Below are 20,798 nucleotides of genomic sequence, written 5' to 3' on the forward strand. Positions count from 1 at the left end.
TCCCTCACTTCGTCCTTGTTTGAATCCTGTGCAGTATATTTGTTTTCCTCGAAGTATGAACAGCAGATTTTAGTTTTAAGACTCATTTATGTATGTATGTATGTATGTATGTATGTATGTATGTATGTATGTATGTATGTATGTATGAATGAATGTATGTATGTATGTATGTATGTATGTATGTATGTATGTATGTATGGCAGGAATTACCAAATCCTGACTGGGAGCTTACCACTATCATTGAAAAGAAAAGTGTACAATCATTGCATTCTACCGGTGCTATCATATGGGGCAGAAACTTGGAGGTTAACGAAGAAGCACGAGAACGAGTTAAGGACCGCACAAAGAGCAATGGAACGAAAAATGTTAGGCCTAACGTTAAGAGACGGGAAGAGAGCGGTGTGGATCTGAGAACAAACGGGGATAGCCGATATTCTAGTTGACATTTTAAGCGAAAAAAATGGAGCTGGGCAGGCCATGTAATGCGTAGGATGGATAACTGGTGGACCATTAGAGTTACAGAATGGAGTACCAAGAGAAGGGAAGCGCAGTCGAGGACAGCAGAAAACTAGGTGGGGTGATGAAGTTAGGAATTTTGCAGGCGCAAGTTGTAATCAGCTAGCGCAAGACAGGGGTAATTGGAGATCACAGGGAGAGGCCTTCATCCTGCAGTGGACATAAATATAGGCTGATGATGATGATGCATTTGTTTGAAAGGATTTATTGAAGTCACTGTGCTTAAGCTGAAATGATGTCACAGTGCAGGTTGCAATGCTTGCAACAACATTTATTCGCACACAGCTTCAACAATGTCAAACGTAGGAGCAAAATGCACAAGAAAGCAGACATAAAGGTTGCTGTCATCTACCGGTCTCAACCGCTCCACTCATTCGCATCGGCTAACTTGTACTTTGTAATACATTTCTTATAGGATGACTTCGGTTCTGCACTCATATCATACCGACAGTTCCTTTGGCCAGTTTCAGATATACAGGGTGTCCCAGCTAAAAGTAGTCAATGTTTCAAAAATGACGGAGTGCGCTAGGAGGCTCAAACCAACTCACTGGGGTTGAGGATCGCGTGTCCTAGTCTGTGGTATTTTTTTTTTTTTCGTTTTGCAAAGTCAATTAATTAGCATAAACTAATTGCCCAACTTTTTAAATATTGGCTTCACCAAGAAAGTGCCAATACGAAAGTTGTAGATCACATTTAAATATGTCTGACTGGAGTGTGTGCAATTAAGTACCATTGATGGAGCGTCTTGTAATTGGCTTTAAAGAAAGCCCGCGAAATACAAAAATAACCGCGTGTAGCACCAAAATACCACAGCGCCATTCTCTTGCCGCCACCGCGCTCACCCCGGCGTTTCCTCCTCGCCGCCTCCTGTCGCCCCAGCCTCCTCCGCTCCCCCATTGGCCAATCCGTGTCACGTGGAAGCACGCGTTGCGCTTTTGTTTCCAGCGCGCTCCGACCGCCATTCTCGGGCCTGTGCGAGGAAAGTGCTGTACGCACAAACGGATCAAACGTGTTAGGGACAAGAACTTCGTTGTGATGGCATGCTGCTGTGCCTTCAGTTGCCGCAACCGACAAGGCGAGGGCAAAATGCTTTTTTTGTTTACCATTCGGCGAGCGCAAACGCTTGCTGCACACTTGGTATTTGCGCCGTCTCGCATCGTCGCGTTGCTACTTCCAAAACGGCATTATTAAAGCCACTTACTGACTGACGAAGCAAAATCGCGCCTCAAAAACTTCTCCGCACGACGCGATCGAAGTTTTCCGCGGATTTCCTCTGGTAGCGCGTTATCTGTCGTCTGCCACGGCAGGCCCGGCGTAGGCGGCGCCACTTCGAGATTGTGCCTAAAGCTTTAATTGTGCCTCGATCGCGCTGGCCGTGCCTAAAGTCCCTAGATAATTTTTTAATTATCTAACCAATGCCACCCAGAAAAAAAAAAATGTTTTTTTTTTTTTTTTTTTTTTTTGTTCTAGCTATAGGTGGCATTGGCCGAGCGCGACAGTGGAATGGAGGAAGAGAGAAGTGGTTGGCGCTACTTTTTATATATAGGGGTTTTAACAGCACCACTACGACCGATCACTAGAAGGCCTTTTTTTTTTTCGAGGCACTGTGCCTTGTCGCTATCGGGCGCACAGAGCGAGCGGCGGTGAGGAAGGTGCGTCGCGCTTCGACGTGACGTGCATTAACATATCATTCGCTCCACTTGTGGAATGAAGCCCGAACACACAAGGCAAGAAGAAGGAAAAAAAAAAAAAAAGAAGCTCGGGCTTGAATAAATGTTGATCGCATTTAATCTGTTTAATCGGGAAGGAAAATGCTGATGTCATGTTATTCTATTCGTTCGCTATATCTTACTAGCGACAGTTGCTGGCGCGTACCTTGCGGCCCCCGTAAACGCCAAGCCCGTCCCGGAACCGCTGTACAGATACCCGGATTTCGTTTCAAAGTTAGGCAATTAGTTTATGCTAATTAATTGACTTTGCAAAACGAAAAAAAAAAAAACACCGCAGACACGCGAACCTCAACACCACTGAGTTGGTTTGAGCCTCCTACCACACTCCGTCGTTTTTAGAACATTGGCTACCTTTAGCTGGGACACCCTGTATATTTCATTAAAGGTAGCCACCGTATTAAAGGTATGCAGAAATTGACAGCAACACTATAGGTATACGAACTGCAATATAGCTCAGTAAGAGTGATCTGTTAACTGCCGCAGGGCATCCACACCTTGTCGTTTACTTGACAATTTCACTGAACTGTTGTACGATTATAAGTTATACATAGCGTGCCAATGCGAAAGTAATTTGCAGTGACTAAAATCAAACCACGCCGTCACCTCTGTAGTTCCATCGCGACAGTGGTTTCTTTCCTCCATGTGTAAGCGGAAAACTTCCCTAGATTTTGACAATTTTCCCCTTTTCCCTAACGACGACGTACATTTCTTAGATTTAGAGAAATTTCCCTAGGGTCGGCAGCACTGGTTGACACGTCATTAATTTTTTCGGCTGATACACATACTTTTACAATTGACGAGAATCAACATTACCAAATAAGTAGTTATCGCTAAATTTACTCATTTTTAAAAATACAAATCACCAACTTCGTTTTTTTTATTTTGTTAGCTTTTTTTTTTTTTTTCATGGCTTTTCTATTTGTAGTTTGCATTTTGCAGTCTGCGGCACGGTTGGTCTGCGGTCCTGCCACAGTGCATGCTGGGATAGGTCTAGGCGTTTTTCGGTTTCTCGTGGCGCCTTAGCTTGCGGTGGTCGGATCGCCGCACATTTGAGATAAAAAAAGGTGGGTCTGTTTTGCGTACAACGCTTGCACATTCTGGTTCAGTAGTAACTAAGTGTTGTCTACAAGACTTATGAAGGAGCCACATTTCGTTAACGAGTTCGATGCAAGTTGTAAACTTAAAACAAAGGAAGCGGTATCTCTAAGCCTATCCGGCCGGTTAGCGCTGCTAGTGAAAATAGCGGTCTTGTTCTCGCAATTAATTTACTTTACGTTTGAGCAACATTATAAGCGCGAAATCGCACTAAATAATTCTGCCCCCATTGTGTAGAAGGCTTGCTGCTGAAACGTTTGAGTTATGGCGCGCCGGCATAAACATGGCGGCAGTGCCTGCTTTACGGCAGGCTTTCTATTCCCTCATGCGGTTTTCTAGTCGAAAAAAGAGCAGATAGTGCTTTACCTGTTTAACGCGTTTCTCCCCTTGTTTTCATATTTGACTTAAGTGCTCTTGCTTAGCAGGTGCTGTTTTTCTCTACTTTAGTTGCGTAGCGTGCCTGAAGTTCGCCGGCCCGAATTACATCGATAAGATTACACGCCCTGAAATTTTACGCCATCTTCTGAAAACAACGTAGCCGATCCAAGAACCACGGTACGTTTCATGGTCGATGCGTTGAACAGTGCTGCGCCATAACGTCTGCGGTAGTTTAACGCGTTCGAATTTCGATTTGCACCGAACAGCGCTCCCCGCTACGGGTGGCTGAAAAAGCTCTGCGACTTTCGGTGGTATGGCGGATTAACTACTCTACCGATTGTACCAGCGGTGTGATGACCAGCGTAGTTCAGAATTTGGCACACGTTCTCAGTTTAGGTCTAGCTTTTCACTTCGGTGTTAATGGTCTCGTCCGTACGCCTCAAGAAAGGGGGAAATAAGAAAAAAAAGAAAAAGAAAAACGGACGTAGCGCAGCCGTTTCTTGATAGCACCACGCGAGTCGCAGTGTTTTAGTAGCACGAACATATTTGAGAAATGAAAAGGAACCAGTGGTTGTTTTCATGACTCCTCCTTGCACGTACTACAAGCTTCTATTTTTACCTCTGCCCCCCATTCCCCCCTATTGACGTTCGCCAGACGAGCTACCCGTCGAACCGTGGTGTTTGGCCGAGCGAGCCTGGCGAGCAAGTGTGTGCGTGTGCGCCGCTAACGTGTGTTTGTGTGGTCGCGTGTGTGTGTGGTATTCGCCAGGACAGCTCCAGTGGATGTCCTGTCAGCTTTTGCCGCCCCTCCTCCCCACGCACGGCGTCTGCAGTCCAACGCAAAAATGTCCTCCCGGGATTCTCCGCAGATGGCACGCTACAGAGACACCTGCCCCATAGACTGCAAGGTGTACGTCGGTGAGTTGGGCAACAGTGGCACCAAGCATGAGTTGGAGGAGGCATTTGGCTACTATGGGCCCCTGCGCAACGTTTGGGTAGCCCGAAGTCCGCCAGGCTTCGCTTTCGTCGAGTTTGAGGACCCCCGAGACGCACGGGATGCTGTGCGAGCTCTTGATGGCAAGTGAGTACCGCGGTGCAGCGCAACGCTCATTCCATTTTCTTGCTAGCATAAGTCTGCTAACGCAGCCATTTGCTCATTTGGTGTTGAGGGGCACTAAAGAGGAATGCTAAGTTGGGCTGTAGTAGTTTACGCTTCTGCAATAGCGAAGAGATAACTCGCCATCAGAAAAACGACTTGGTAGGCCAGCAAACATATGGAAAGTAAAGATGAGGTGGTGACGCCACTGTGTGAAGCTTCTGCACCAGCTTATTAATTTATAGGCGTCTTCTGTAGCCTGGTTATCCTTTTATGAATATATAAACATGTTGCATTTTTAGAAAACCAACCTAGCAAGCTTTTCCTGTGTTACGAGGTGCCTGAAATTGGAAAATGCTTTGAAAGCTGATGTCTTCCACACGTTCCAAAACACCTTTTTTATAGCATTAAATGTAACGGATGTTGGTTTTCATTTTATTTGCTAATAATCAATATTAATCCACTGAAAGTTTGAAAATAGAACTTTGAAATCGTACTTTACCAGTCTAAATTGACTTATGTTGCTCATTAGTGTCCCTTTAATTTCATAGAATGCCAAAGGTACATATATGTCACTTGTGAAAAAAACAGCACCAGACCTCATTGGTTTGCATACACTACTGCCAGCTGTTGGGCATGATTTCTCTTTTTTGGTCAAGTGTACAGCAAGGATAAAGCGTGTATAGCACACAAGGTGGCCTCTGCATTGCAGTGGCAATGTTTTCAGATGACTGTGGCCATGAAGCATCCCTCTGTTAAGACTGTCCCGGCTGCTGTGGTTGCATTTCAGTAGGGGTGAAATGCGAAAAACGTTAATGTATACTTAGATTTAAGTGCACGGTAAAGAACCCCAGTTAGTCAAATTAATCCTCCAGAGTCCGCAACTGTGGTGTGCGTCATAGCTAGATTAGGGGTTGCAGGCTTGTAAAATCCGAGAATTTAATTTCTTTCTAGCTCTCTTCTATAGACTTAACAGCCCTTTTCTGAACCCACATACACTAGTGGCTTGTTTTCTGCTTCCTGCGCTTGAGAAGGACACTGCGAGACCTCAATCACACATCTGACTGGGTTACCGCTAAATGGAAACTATTCCGATTTGATTACCGATAAGTGTGCTCTGGTAAGCTTAAACAGTGGCAGCTGCAGTCTTCATTTGTGATTAGCAGTGTCTATAGAGAGTGTTTCACTTAACTTGGACCAAACTTTAAAAATATGCAAATGCTACGTAGCTAGACAGAACCAAGGTAATGTTGTTTGCCATCACTTGCAAATACTCAGATTTTTTCATTTCGCCTAATTAGATAGTCTTAATAATCAACTTCTCAATTATTATAATTAGATGAAAAGTGTCAATGATGAAATTGTAGAGCAACATGAGAAACTCCCGATGCAGCTTTCTTTTGCACAATATGTGCTACATAAGCTATTTTCCGAACGTGAAAGATGCCCGCAAATACACGCAAAGTGCCTAGAGCGGCCAGTTGCACAACAATTTTGGGCGTATTTGTGGGCTTCTATCACGCTCTGAAAAACACTTATGTAGCAACAGAAAGGTGTATCGGGAATTTCAAAAATTTTTTTTACTTCGTAATACACTTGGAATAAAGCACAGCCGATTTGCGTACAGTAATCTCGTATACTATGTCCTAAGTATGAAGGCTTCACCGCCAGTTCACGCCACTGTTTTTTGAGACTTTCTTTGCCAAATTAAAATTAGTTACTTCTGAAATCACGAACAGGGCACTTGATTCTATCGCTATAAATCATGTCTATTGCATTTCCATCATCTTGCTACATATTCTGGTCAGTTATCAGTCCGTTTAAAGTTACAATAAGGCAAATACTAAGTCGACGTGGACTGTTCAAATACTTTTCCAGAAACCTCAAAACGCTTGTCTCATGCAAAGAAAAGACTTAGTTTACGAGAAAATTGGATCTGAAGGGTCCAAGTACCTTTATTGCAATTCAAATCACCCGCCACGCCAACCGAGGAGTGGTGACGTTGCATACGCCATTTTCTGCCGTTGGTGAGTGTAACAGCGCCCGACAGATGGCGGTACGGTGCGCCGCTGCAGCTTATTTTGGTAAAGTGGCGTAGACCGTTCGGGCATTCCGCGACGTCGCATGGAAGTGGAACTCTCTGCTACTTGCAGTTAGTGCGAGGTTCGCGAGCCAGAAAAACAAGCGCAACACTACACGATAACAGAAAAACTGAAACGCGAAAGTGCAGGCGGCGCAGAGTCGAGCGAAGACGAAACCTTTTGACCGCCCGCGTCATTGTCAACGGTGTAATGTCAGTTCTTTTCCGTAAAAGTGTAATAGAACTGGTGAAGTAGTATTTTCTTCTTCTTATAATACAGTACAATGATGTTTTTATAACGAGTGGTTCAGTACTAGAGACAGAATTTAAATGAGTGCCTTCGTCATCGGGCGAGTACTTGAATGTCCCAGGGGAGTCGCTAATCGTGTCCTGCATTTACCTTAATTTATCTATTACTAAGGCTCTGCTCGCGACAATATTGACGCTTTAGAGATACTCGTGCACTAATACATCACTTCAGCTTGACTTAGTATTTGCCTTTAGTGTCCCTTTAAATAGCTGACTCGCTGAAGTAGCATAACAGCTGCGACCATAAAAATATTCCCTGAGTAATTGCTCTTTCAAGCAATAGACATTTAAATCAAGTCTCGTTTCATTCTCTTGTGCAACGTACCCTTAGCAACCTGAGAGAGAGAACACTGTAGGTGTTCGCTGCTGCTTCTGCTGTTCTGGCCAATTGGACTGCTTTCCTTGGGGAGTCTTTGTGGTTTTATAATGTGCCCACATGTTGTGGCAACAACTGGTTGGGCTTTGCTGCCGCTGCAGTAACTGGTGGTTTTTCAGGATGCTTTGCGGCCGTCGTGTGCGTGTAGAGTTGTCCACAGGGAAGTCTCGCAACTCTTACCGCGGCTCCTCGCGCCCCTTCCAACCAACTGACCGTTGCTACGACTGCGGCGAAAGGGGACACTATGCCAGAGACTGCAGAGTCTACTCGCGCAGGAACTCCTCGCGGTAAGTGATTTTCTCTGATCGCAGGCGCTTGTCATTAAATTTTTTTTCTCATTACACTGGTAGAAAATTTAGTCAGGACAGAGTAGAGTAGTGGTAGTGCACTTTACTGTAGGGAACGAAAATGTGTAAACTTTTAAGAGAGGCAAACATTGACTTCCTAATCTTTTGCCTGTCCTTGTAAGGGTGTCATGTTACAGGAGCTATGGGACATGGGTGCTAGTGGGCAGATGTAGACAGGTTATTGTGACTCAAGTTGGCTGTGGGGCTTTTGGGTTTCTTTGCATTGCATAGGTGGCGTATGTGTGTGTGAGTGCGTGCACGTGCGTCTGTGTGGCGAGTAATGCTGATGCCCCGTGTTTTGTAGGCCTGAGCCTCGCCCCCGTTGTCGTAAATGTCTGCGCACGAGAGGCTTCGGTTGAGTCGGCGGTGGTTGGCAGCGGCTCACGATGCCAGCACTCCCACCACAGCCACTACTACTACTACTACTACTACAGCGCCAAAAAAGGGGGCAGCTAGACAGATGATCACATGATGAGCGAGGCGGCCACTGCTGCAAGCGAACGGGGGCGGCAGCCAGCACTGCTACTCGGCTTCTTCCGCTCTGCTAGTCTGCTAAGAGAGAAAGAGAGCTTCCACTGCCACTGAGACACGATGGGGGCAAACCGCTCCGCGGAACACACTACTACTACTGCGTACTTCCACAGCTACTACTACTTCTACTACTGAGAGGGTGTCGGGAAGAGAGTTGCCACTAGCGGCAAGAGATTGCACTGTGCACCTCGGCGAGTGGGCAGAATGCGCGGCGGCTGCTTCTGCTGCTGCTGCTGCTGCCAAAGGTGAGTGGTGTCCGAGGTTGGGGGCCCCGCCTCACGGGGCTGCCCTGCACTTCCTAAGTGGCCCGATCTGAGAGTTATGCGGTGAATGAGCCCTCTTTTGCGTTTTTTGATGGCATGAGCCCTGTGGCTCCTTTTTGTCGAGAGGCCTCTGGAGAGCAGCGCTTGCGGGCCCCGTTCTATGGGAACGGGTAGGAATGGGGAAGCCACGGGTGTGTCGAGTGGTTGTGGAAGGTGAAGGAGGGGGCGTTCTCCAGCCGCGTGTGAGGAAGAGCGTCTTAAGGGGGTCCCTCGAGCCCGTGGCCCAATAAGTGAGCAGCACCTTGATGCTTGCGGGAAAGGTTTAGTATGGCTGGAGTAGTGGGACTGGCGTTGCCTAGTTGGTGGAAGGGGTTCTTTGTGTGCTGAATGGCTGAGTGCAGGCTCTCAAGTGTCATGCAGACTCTGGGTGCCCATTGCAAAGGTCTGGGAAAGAGGTAGCACAGTGTGATGCATGCTGCATTGCTCGGAAGGAACTGTGTGACACACCTAGAAGAGCATCCCAGGTGGTGAAGGGTTTTTATTTGTGGTCACTCTTTGCACCTTGGGCTTTTTTTTTTTTTGTGTGTGTGCAGTGAGAAGACTGGCTACATCACATTGCTGGCCAATATTTTAAAGCTGGTCAGGTTAATTTTCGTAAGTTAGTAATTGTACAGTTGTAAGACGCAATGTTTTTCTTGAGAAATCTACGCATATGCAATTTTTGTGCAGTGTTAAAAAAAAAAAGGACCTGTTAAATTGTGCAGCGCAGCTTTGAGGAAAATTGAGATAGATGTACCATCTTTAACAGATTTTAACATACTCTCAATTGTAATGCCCAACCGATTTTTATAGCCAGAAGTGTAAATCCAATTTTCTTGGTTGTAACAAGCACCCCAGTTTTCATGCTCAAAAATGAAAAAAAAAAAAAAAACGAGAAAGAAATCGTAAATTGAATGTCCTTGATTGTACACTCATCAGTGTGTCATTGTAAGACAGAGTAATCGCAGTTTGTGCTCACTTAGAAAAAGAAAACTGATTGTATCCGTGCTACTGTAGAATATGTACCACTCATTGTTGCTATCAAAGGACTTGCATAGAAGCATCTTATCTTTCGTGCTGCCTGTGGGTTTCTAGAAGGCTACTGCATTTCTTAAATTCCTTGTAGGCCATAGCCTAAATATAGTGTCTAGAATATACTATATAGCCTGACAAATTTATGGAATGGGCACAAAGCTATGTAGTTCCTACAGCTGTAGCAACATGTGGATTGGGTTTAATTACAGAAATGTTTCATGCCAAGAATGAAAGCTTGTCAGTATTGTAGTGCAGGTTAGAATCGAGTAAATGTGGTAATTACACACTTCATGTTTATTGCATAACATGTTTTGTAGCCTGGGTTCATGTTGCTACAGTTCTTGAGCATGTATGAGTTCACTTAGCTCCGTGGTGTGCCAGCTTTCTGTTCTAGAATTTTCTTTGTCTTTCTCCAACTTGGCACTTTGTTGGACTTTTCTTTTGGATGGTTGCTGTTTACCTTTTAAGGCTTTGCAGTGTTTCTTGGTCACAGCATCATTGCTATAGTACAGTGGAACCTCATTGATACGATTCTGCGTACATTTTTTTTTTTCTTTTCCCGATGATACGATTTGGTTGGATAAGCTTTATTTTCCTGTTCCGAGAGATCGAAATTCCACTGTACTCGCAAGTTACCATTTCTCAAAAGTTCTACAATTTGGCATGAGCTTTGTCAAGTTAATGCCAGGCACCAAATGCAAGTATATTGGAATAGCCTTTAAAAATAGTTTGTGGTGGCTGCTAAGGCTTATTTCAGTCATGTCACATTTATTAGGTATGTCAGTATGATTCTGTATGCCAACCCAAATGCCATGTCATGAGAAAGGAATTCTGTTGTCAGTCTGTCACATGCCAAATTTAGGTTGCTGTAGGTGATGCACTTCAGGTGAATGTCTAGCATGCTTTGTGAGCTCTTCAATTTACCCCCCCCCCCCCCTTTCTGCCATTTTTGTTTTCTTTGTTTCTATTGCTTTTTGTTTCTCCCTTCTTATCCCACATTCCAAATTGTCATGTGTGTTTGGGTCATGGGAGTGGGGTGCAGAAGAAAGGGGAGGGTTTTTGGTGTAGAAGGCAGGTTGTCGCCATCAGGGTTTGGGCCACCCAAGGTTTAAGCCATGGCAGGAGTAAGCCTAGCGGTGTCAGAGTTTGTTGACTGCAGTAACAGGTCGTGGTCTCGGGGTCGTCATTCGCGCAGCCGCAGCCGATCAAGGTCCAGGAGCCGGTCATTCAGTCCCCGTCGCGGAGGTGGTGGTGGTGGTGGCCGGTCCCGCTCGCTGAGCCGGTCGCCGCGGAGGTCCCCGCCTGCTGGATCTCGCAGCCGCTCACGCAGCCGGTGAGTGGCACAACCCCCTCCCACGGCCACTGCAGGTAACTGCACACCGAGACACGGTTTCTCTGTTGTCCCCCCACTGCCTGCCTGCTGCTGCTGCACGTGCATGGCACCTCTGCTTGGCCGGTGTCGGGAGCAAGTTTGTTGCCACTGTTGGGTCGGAACAGTGTGTAGGTCGGGTTCTTATTGAAAGCTCTGGGCTGCGCAGAGACGTATGCACACAAGTCACAGCCCACGCAATGTTAGATAAACTTCGATTCGATTTGAAATGTTAACCAAAGGCCAACCTAAATATATGAAAGAAATTGGTAGAAAGCATGACATTTTCTTTTTTACAAAAGTTTCTTGGGATATTAAGAGAGAATAGGATGTCAAGTTTTCTTTTCTGATGTGAATCACTTGGAAATTTCACTACTACTAATACACAGCGGTAACCGTTTATAGTTACCAGCTATAAACCGACCGTAATTATAGTAACTGGCTATAACTCAACCTTTTCCGACTCCTGTTTAACCTCCCATAAAACTCCGTGTATGCGCATAGGGCTTATAGTGCAGCTGTGCGAGACGAAATACTAGTTATAATAAAGCTCTCACGGGAAAAATCCCGCAGGCGAGTGCACTTTTTAATGAGGTGCGTCGACCAAAAGTGGGCAGAGTAATGAGGGTGATTCGGAGGAGGGGGAGCCGCGTGCGAAGAGCAACCAAACCAGGAATGGAAAAAGAATGGCAGCGCGATGCGGGCACGCAGTGGTTGCCTAGGCTGCAGGGAAGCCTTTCTTCGGCCACATAACAGCGGTGTGCACTCCGCAGTGAGTGCCGCTTCAGTTTGTAAGCGCCTGTTGTGAAGTCCAGATATCGCGCGTGTGACCTTGACTGCTGTCAGTTTAAGCGGTGTTCTGCAAATTTAGTTCTTTATGCCCACAGGCGAGCTTTTGCTGTTCCTACCAGTACGAGCACATACAAACTTGGTAGGGATTCACAGTAGTTGCCGCGGCTGATAGCCCGAGAAACACACTCCATTTCACACGTGCTGTCAGTTCAGCCTGTGCGCATGTTCACATGCCCAAGCTCTAGGTGATCGTCTATGGGTACGAACCGATCAAGGGGCGAGCTTCCCATGACAGCATACCGTCAGACACCCCCGCCGCCTAGCCCTAACCAGTGCGCCTCGTCGGGAGTCAACGACTAACGTTGCGGATTGATGCCGAGTCAATGAAGCACATTGCAGTGACTGTACGGCGCTTGGAAAGCAGAGGAACCACCTTGATGACGAAAGTGAGGGCACAGGTGGCCCGGGCAACACTTGAATGGCGGCAACTTGGTTTGTGGTCGTCATGTTTTCGTTATTGCGCGTACACCAATCAGTCTGAGTAATCAAACCAGACACTGCATGGCGTCTGAAATTCTGCTCGCCGCTCTGCATTAGTTCTGTGGCATAATGGCAATGCTGCAGGGAATTTCGAATAATTGAGCAATTTTGTTTCGTCCTTTTTAGTTTAATGCGAAAAGAGCTGTGCTTAAATTAAATGGACGCAAACATCCCAGTCATATGCTTCGATTCTTTTATATGCGTGGCTGCTTGGTCTGCATGTTCTGCACATGTGCAGCCTTTGGAAATGTGGTTTTGGTTATAGTGCAGATATTTGCGACTCCGGGTGACTTACGCTATGAGTGGTCTGTGCTGTAGCTTTTTTTGACCAACTATCACTTCCCCTGCTGTTGGACTATGTGCTTCTGTAGGGAAAAAAAAAATTGCTCACTGAAAGCTTCCAGTTGAACATTCAACAGCCTCGGAGCACCTGACAGGCTCTAGTGTACTTTTGTATCGTGCCATTAGTGGTGCTTGGCCAATTTGGCCGCTACTGTTGCTGTGGCAACTGCTACTGGATGTAACAATTGTGGCAGGCACATGTGACCACTGTAAGGCAAACCAAATGCCAATGCTCTGACCAGCTTTGATGGCTTAGCTATGCTATGGAAGGTGACCTTGGCATGTGGCTACCACACACTCCAAGAAGCACTCTTTCCAAGAAGGGGGATGTGAGTGGAACAGACGAAAGGGGGCAGTGCCTCCATTCAAGTTGTTCTCAAAGTAGGAAACGTCGTGTAAAATGAATTGGTGAAACAAATTTTTTTCCAACATTTGAAGTTGTACAGTTTCTCTATACAATAGGTTGCACGGACGTCATTGCGGACGCCATATTGGGGTACCAGCAGGTCGAGAAGGGGCGTAAGCAAGGAACATGACAGCAACAAAAAGCGCGTCTTGCGTCGAACATCAGAGCGATAACAATGATAAACCGGTGAAACGGCAACAAAAAGCGCGTCTTGCGTCGAACGTCAGAGCGATAACAATGATAAACCGGTGAAAAACAATCGCCGTGAAAAAGCCAAACCGTCTGCGCGTGATAATACGTTGCACTGACGTCATCGTAGTGGCCATCTTCGGGTACCAGCGCGGTGAGATATGGCTGCGCGACGATCTTAGGCGCACTAGAGGCCCACCTGTGATTTTTATGGGCTGCAAAAAAAAATAAACCAAACTTAGCTGTAAATGTAATCGAAACAAAATGTTCAGCGTAACTTTAAGAGAGATGGGAAGAGAGTAGTAGAAGAGATGGGAAGAGAGTAGAGAGCAGATGGGAAGAGAGTAGTAGAGTAGGAGAAGAGTCGGAGAGCAGACGGGGATAGCCGAAATTCTAGTTGACATTAAGAGAAAGAATGGAGCTGGGCAGGCCCGGTAATGCGTAGGATGGATAACCGGTGAACCATTATGGCACGTACACACTACCGGCAAAACGCGCGCTGCCGGCGTCAAAACGCAGCTGCGGCAGGGTGGCCACACCAACTGGCGGCGCACCACTGCGGCAATCATGTGACAGACTAGACTCCTCGCCCCTTCTCGAACTATCCGTCAGCTCCGTCCGGGAGCTGACGCGTGCAGACGGTAGTGCGAAACGAGTGGTCGGGCGGGTCCGCGTGACACCAGTTTCCCGCGCGCACGTCAAGCAAGCGGGCCACTCTGATTGGTCTCCTTCATCCGCGGCACGCGGCAAACCGCAAAAAATCGGTCCAGGAGCGATCCCTGCCGCGGCAAGAAAAACCTGTTTCGCGGCTGCTCTCGCAGCGCGCGTTTTGCCGCTAATGTGTACGTGCCATTAGAGTTACAGAATGGATACCAAGTGAAGGGAAGCGCAGTCGAGCATGGCAGAAAATCAAGTTTAGTGATAAAATGAGGAAATTATGGCCAGTGGACATAAAAATAGGCTGATCAGGATGACTGCTGTAAATATAGTGCTGTTCATCTTGCAAAATTAAATTTTCTGTTCAACAATGACCCCTGTAGTATTGGCACGCTACTTTTATCACTTAGTTTATATTCAGAAAGCACCCTCGAATTCCTTTCTTGCTAGTCTGCAGGATTGTCGGTGTTTTCCATTATGTCCTTCACACTGTGTGTTTGGTGTTTAATTTTGAGGGATGTTAAGAAGCTGGCAAACGTCTGCAGAATCCCCAATGTGCTGTTACTGGATACAGTTAGATACACAGCTGTAATCCCATACCTACCAACTGTCCCAATTTTTTTTATAAGCTTTACTCATTCTGTGACTTTATGATTGTTGCATCAAGTTCTATGAAAAATAAATTCTGTTTGTAAAACTGATTTAATGTTGTGGCAGTGCAAGATTGCTAAAGTGCATGCAAGAAATAGTGATACTTGCGGTGTCCTCAAAGACAGCACTCAAAATGTGACTTGTTTTGAGCAAGGTTATCCAGGTATGTTCCTGAAGCAAAGAAAACTGGAGGCTGTGAAAGCGCTGGAAAAAACTTAGTGATCTAAACACAATCTTGTCATGACAAGTCTCTGATGTTTCAAGTTGGCTGTCACTTGCGTGCTATGTCTAAAAGTGTGCACGTATCCAATAAGGGGTGCTAAAAACACTTTCCTAAGTGTGATATTCTCACTCCCCCTCCCCTTACGTGGGATTTTGTACACAAAATTTTTTAGTTATAAAATTAACAAGTTTGCTGGTAGATAAGCGATTCAGAAATTATGGTAAATTTGAGCTGTGTTACATTGCCTTAGTGGCTGCTCAGTAATGAACATGTCATGGCAGCAGTGTGATGTAATGAACTTGACAGAATGAGTAGCTGGTCTTCACATAGGCTTCCGTTTATGAAACATGCTCAAACACACTATCAGACCGTGAAATAAGTGCCCAGAGCAGTACTTCTTGCTAGGTTTTCATAGTGGCCTGCTTTGTATTGTTTGTCCAAGAACTTCTGAACCTTCACCAAGTGCATAGTTTGAGAATTGGAACTGTACCAGAAACTTATAAGAGCAGGCTGGAGATAGCACTAGCAAGTATTTTCCACCAGCGTACTTGGAAAGCATGGTTTCATAGCTGCTAACATTTACAAGTTTATTGTATAGTATGCCGGATTTTTAACCTTGTTTACAATTGTCATAGTGATATCGGCAATTTCACCATTTTATTCCCATCTAGCTTAGCACAATAGTCCTTATATAAAAAAAAAAAACAGATATTTGCTATCTTACAGAGCTTGTTCTTTCAAAGCCATTGATCATTCTTACCTATCGGCAGCTGCGACACCAACTCCAACAACCAATCGGGGTTGTTGGCCGTCTTTGTGGATATTTCAAGAGTGAAGCTCACAGGCGTTTCTATTCTCCGGTGCCTATTATTCTAGCTGCGAATCTGTAATGTTTTGAAATAATCATAAAAGCAGTATATTTCACCAAATTTTAATATTATTGGTTTCAACTTCAACAAACCATGTGGGGTGTACACTGTGCTTCTTTTACATTGTCGTGGCCCTCTGCACAATGGAGCTGGACCATCTGGAGGAGGGCAGCACCATTTTTTTCAAACACGGAGAGCCTTGCATAAATTTGGTGGCTAGCACATTGACTTGTTCCTGGCAGTGCTGAAATCAAATGCACGTGGCACTGTGCGAACCCTTGTCTGTGACCTTCGTTCAACCCTCGCATTCACTGGACCAACTGCTAGCTTGTGCTTGTGTGATGCTAATTGTACCTCATGTCTGCTGCTTAGCTTGCTTCTCGCTGTGCGTATATCATTTTGTTTGCTTTAAGTTTTTTATCTTTGCACAGCCACGGGTGGGCTTTTAAACACTATACAGTAAGTAGCGTTCAAAGTGAGCTGCAACATGGTACCCATGGGCGAAGAGGCTCCAAGACTGCGCAGTAGTGCCGACGTATGAAAAATTGCTTGAATATGAGTAATTGGAACTGTGTTTTTGTGTGTTGACGCTGTGCAGTCTTGGCAGTCTTCGACCACGGGCACTGTGTTGGAGCGCATATTGAACGCGATTATACAGTGGGCTGCATTTTTAGGTTGCTAGCGTAGCTGTGCCTTTAGTGTTGCATAAATAGCAGTGTCATGTGCACGCGGCACTTCCTGCTAAACATGCTGGCTAAGAACTCAATGTGAGGCTTATAGCGCATGAAAAGACAAGGACGAATGAAGAGGTGACACACACAGGCGCTAACTCAAATTTTGCAGATATGTGCCATTTTGCATGAAGTTAGTTCATTACCATGTGTTCGGGCATAATTTATCAGTTTCGTTTTCTATAAATCCAAGGTGGGCGCTGTCTGCAGCAAGGTTACAAAAAAATTTTTTATTTCACTGCAACAGCATGGTAGTGCCACTGTCACGGGTAAGACGTAAACACTGTTCACTGTAGCAGTGACATACAGCACGACCATTCCATTAAAGTGGAATCTAAATGTTTTGAGTAGTGTCGCCTAAGGCACCGCCCTTTTCGGAATTTGTTGTGGACGGAAATGAGGGTTGTACATACTAATGCCCGAAAACATAGTAGTATGAAACAAAACTTCATAGAAAATGGTACGTCTGTGTGAGATTTCAGCGCAGGTCGGCCAATGGTTAAGCAGTACGTACACCTAAACAACACTCTGCTTGTGGACTGCAAGGCTGTTTGTGCTGTCCAAAGTATGATTTTGGGCTGGTTGGTGCATAGATGTCAATGTAGGACTAAAAAAATTGAGTGTCATCACCAGTTGCCACCGCCCCAGTCCCAACTTCATCCACTTGAGAGTTGGCAGCACTAGTGCCGTGTGTCTTCATACAGGACTTGCAGTTTGTCATATATTGGGGCAAGGGAAAAACAAAAATTAAGGGCATCAAATATTATGCACACATAAATGCAATTTGGGCTTCTTGCTGCACCATTTGCTGATATACTGGAGTGTGATATTCACACCAGTTAGTAGTTGTAGCTTTGGGCATGTTGTCCATAGATATCTGCTAATCTTGGTCAGAGGCTAAAAGTATTGAGCCAATGGGCCATTTTTACCTTTATGACATGCCTGTGATGTGAGATGTAATAATTGTTGCATTGTAATGCACTCTTGTCGTTGCAGTTGCCACCTTTCCAAACATTTGTCTTTCACAAACTTCAGCTCTGGACATTAGTGTCTAACCTTTCTTCCTGCCGCATGCATCACAGAGGCTGGGGAAAAGATTATTACTTTTTTTTGCGGCACTTGTGCGTGATAACTTGAGGGAAGGAGAACCATGCTCTTTAAAAAAAATTTATTTGGTGATAGTACTTACAAATTAAACTTTACTCCTTGTGCATTTTGATGAGCTAGATTCAACTGCTGCATATTTTTTTGATGTGGTGTGTAGTTTTTGAAGGGACTCAAAAGAAAATATCAAAGAAGCCTGTAAACATTTTTTGAAGCTAGAAAATCTGATCTGTTATCGAGGCTCCTGTGATCATGAGCCAAATATTATTGCATCGAATGCAGTCGGAAATTTACAATCTTGTGTCAAAAGCAGTGTAACACGGCTTTCTCTCGCTTTCGCAATGTCGTGCAGCATCATTGCAAGCAGCTGGACCCACAACAGCCATTAGCCGATTGTGATTGCTACAACATTCTCAGTAATAGAATTATTGCTCATTTGATTTAAATAAATGAAAAATATAATGTTTGCAATCTGAAAAAAGTCAAACACCATTTCGTCTTTGTATTGCCGATCTTACAGTTGAGCATTGTATGTAGCCTCTTAGATAAGAGCACAGAGTGCTGGGCCAGGAAACACTTACGCCCCCTTGCTTTCTCCGTGTAGCTTCCAGCGTGGTAGTTGAAGTGAAAGGAGAGAGGTGCTCATTGGTCTAATAACTTCGCTTGTACTTTAAGGATATGAAATTTTTTTGCAGTGGGAGATTTGTGAGGCGACGCAATTTAATAGGGATGTCATTCTGTGATTAGGTAGCGTTTCAGGGCCCCTTTAAGGCAAGTGAGATCGATAGGTTATTCGTCTAGAAATCTCATTTCCTCTGTGCGAATATATGGCTTTGTTGCTTAGAAAATTGCCAGCGATGGACCAGCTGTGGCTCCTCAATTTGAATTGCTGTGCCAAAATGGACGAGTGAACATAATCTCCACATGACTTATCTGCTGCTCTCTGTGAAACAGCCAGGGTTGATCTCGCATGAGAGGGAACCGTAGTCTAAAATAGGAGGTGCCACTGATTTTTTTATTTCCGTAAGTGCTTATTACCATTATAGCTGAAGCCACATCTTTGGATCTAGCTCGCCTTAATTTTTGCTTTTAGTGTCCTTTTAACCTGACAAAGGGAGAACACCATTCCACATCGAGGAGAATTAAAACAACTTGTTAACATTTATTTCTGGCCATGGAAACGTGCTAACAGTTATTTCTGGTACAAAAAAGAAAAAGTGAAACAGTAAAAATATTTAGTATGCATAGTACTTAGTAACTCGTTTGCTGAACTATCCACAACAGAAAACTCCCTGCAGCATATATAAAAAAAAAACGCTAGTAAGGTCTTTATATCAGGTAGAGTTCGTCTTGAATGATGGAAATTAGTGTACCCACTGTGGTTATGGCGAAGGTATCTGTAAGCATGAATGAGCTGAAGTTTGTGAAGTGAATCTGTGTAATCTGCGAATTATGGTGTCTTTTGCTTGTTTTGTGAACCAGGGTAACTTGGAAAGCAACTACAAAATAGTTTGCTTTGCACCTGAACATCCAGTGTCAGAGACTGCCAGGGAATTTGCGTTTAATGTCTGGGAAGCTGTTGAAAAAATATTAAAATCGTGTCTGCCATTCAAGCCAGTAGAAATACTTAGTGTGATTGATAATTGAGATGCTTTGCAAACAAGCCAGGGAGCATCACAGAAAGTTACTTTGTCACTTCAATTTGTAAACGTTTCTAAACAGGCTCAAGAAGTCCTAATAATGTGGTGGCTGAAACATGCTGTTACTTGCATGTTGTTTTGATAATTTGCCTAAGTCACCCATAAATTGAACTGTGTTGCATTATAAACATGATTATGATTAGATTAAGGGTAATGGAGCCTAACGTATAATATCAGGTTTCTGAAAAGTAGCTAGGTCCTGTGCTGAAAGCTTGGAACATTGCAAAGTTTCTCAACTGTGATTTGCTGAATGTAGGGTACTTCTTTCATTTGTCAGTACTGTGCTGAGTTGAAGAAATGCTAATTGTGTTAATGAAATGGGCAAGCAGGAATTGTCTGCTGATTGGTTAGATCAGCAAAACAACACATTCTGTGTTTGTTTTACATGCTTTGATAACTATACTCAGAATTGGTCGGCCATTATCTCACTTGTGTCCACTCGAGTGCCACCTAGCATGGTGCACTCGAGATGCTGTCTTCGTCATGCACCAAACCATGTTTCCTTTTGTTTGCATGTTGACCAGATCACCTATTGCCAAGAGGGGCCGCAGTGGATCCAAGTCACCAAGCCGCAGGGACTCTCGCAATGGAAACCTTGACTAAAAAGATGCACAAGACCTTGACTGAAAAGATGCACGCACTCGTCCTTTAACGCAGGTGCCGGCAGCAGCAAACCTCATCAGTCCTGCATTCATCACCCCCTAAAAAAAAAAAAGCTTGCATCTGCATTCTCCTAAATTCACATTGCAGACATTTCACGTACTTCTTCCTCAGCTTGGCTAAATAATCATAGCTCTTGTCATTCATTTGTTCTTGTCAAGAAGTGTTCATTCTCTTAGGTCAGTTTATTTCTGCAAGAGGTTCTGTGGGGAGGAAAGGCACAGGGTGTGCACTTGTCTCAACGTTAAGGACATTCCAAGTGAAAGCCCACAATCAGTCCAGCTGCCCACAAACATCTTGCCACAGAACATTCAATTACCACCATACGTTTCCTTCTCTGTGAAAAATAAAAATAAAATGTGCTGTCATCACCCCTTATGTGTCCGCCGTGTGACTGATTTGTCGAGGTGCACGGATCGACTGGTTTCCAAGTGCCTGGCGATTCCTGTCAAGTGTGTTTTCAAAACAAATATGGTTAAGTATATTGTTAATTTTAGTGCTCTATAAGCCCCCATGTAATCTAGGGTCCGCCATGTATAGTCGAAATCTCGCGTAATTGGCTTGCGGCAGTGTGTACTTGGGTTCTCTATTCCTCATTTAGAAGTTATAGTGGCCAGTTAGAACAGACGACGGATGTAGCTGGGTCAAGTGCCGAAACTTTGTTGTCCACCGACCGCATTCCTGGAGAGGAAACAAACTGACTTGGTAGCTGTAGTGCTTCGTGGTCTATGAGCCGCACATGTGACGGCCTTGCTCCTTGACGCGTATAC

The 20,798-nt window shown here is 44.9% G+C and overlaps 1 protein-coding gene across 8 annotated transcripts; it reads left to right on the forward strand.

Moving 5' to 3' along the window:
• The first annotated feature begins 3,169 nt into the window (after positions 1-3,169).
• LOC119450489 (serine/arginine-rich splicing factor 7-like) lies at positions 3,170-20,404 on the forward strand. 8 transcript variants are annotated; one of them, XM_049665917.1, is made up of 6 exons: positions 3,204-3,310; positions 3,789-3,896; positions 4,589-4,800; positions 7,700-7,867; positions 10,991-11,128; positions 19,893-20,404. In XM_049665917.1, the coding sequence occupies exons 3-6, from the start codon at positions 4,589-4,591 to the stop codon at positions 19,969-19,971; spliced, it is 597 nt and encodes a 198-aa protein (XP_049521874.1). In that variant the 5' UTR covers positions 3,204-3,310; positions 3,789-3,896; the 3' UTR covers positions 19,972-20,404. The 8 variants fall into 8 exon arrangements, with proteins under 8 accessions (XP_037569886.1, XP_049521875.1, XP_037569880.1 ...); XM_049665914.1 differs by having other exon boundaries at positions 3,205-3,310; positions 4,489-4,800; XM_037713958.2 differs by lacking the exon at positions 3,789-3,896 and having other exon boundaries at positions 3,170-3,310.
• Positions 20,405-20,798: the final 394 nt, after the last annotated feature.

The sequence above is a fragment of the Dermacentor silvarum genome, chromosome 4 (assembly GCF_013339745.2).
Source record: "Dermacentor silvarum isolate Dsil-2018 chromosome 4, BIME_Dsil_1.4, whole genome shotgun sequence".
Taxonomy (NCBI): Eukaryota; Metazoa; Arthropoda; class Arachnida; order Ixodida; family Ixodidae; genus Dermacentor; species Dermacentor silvarum.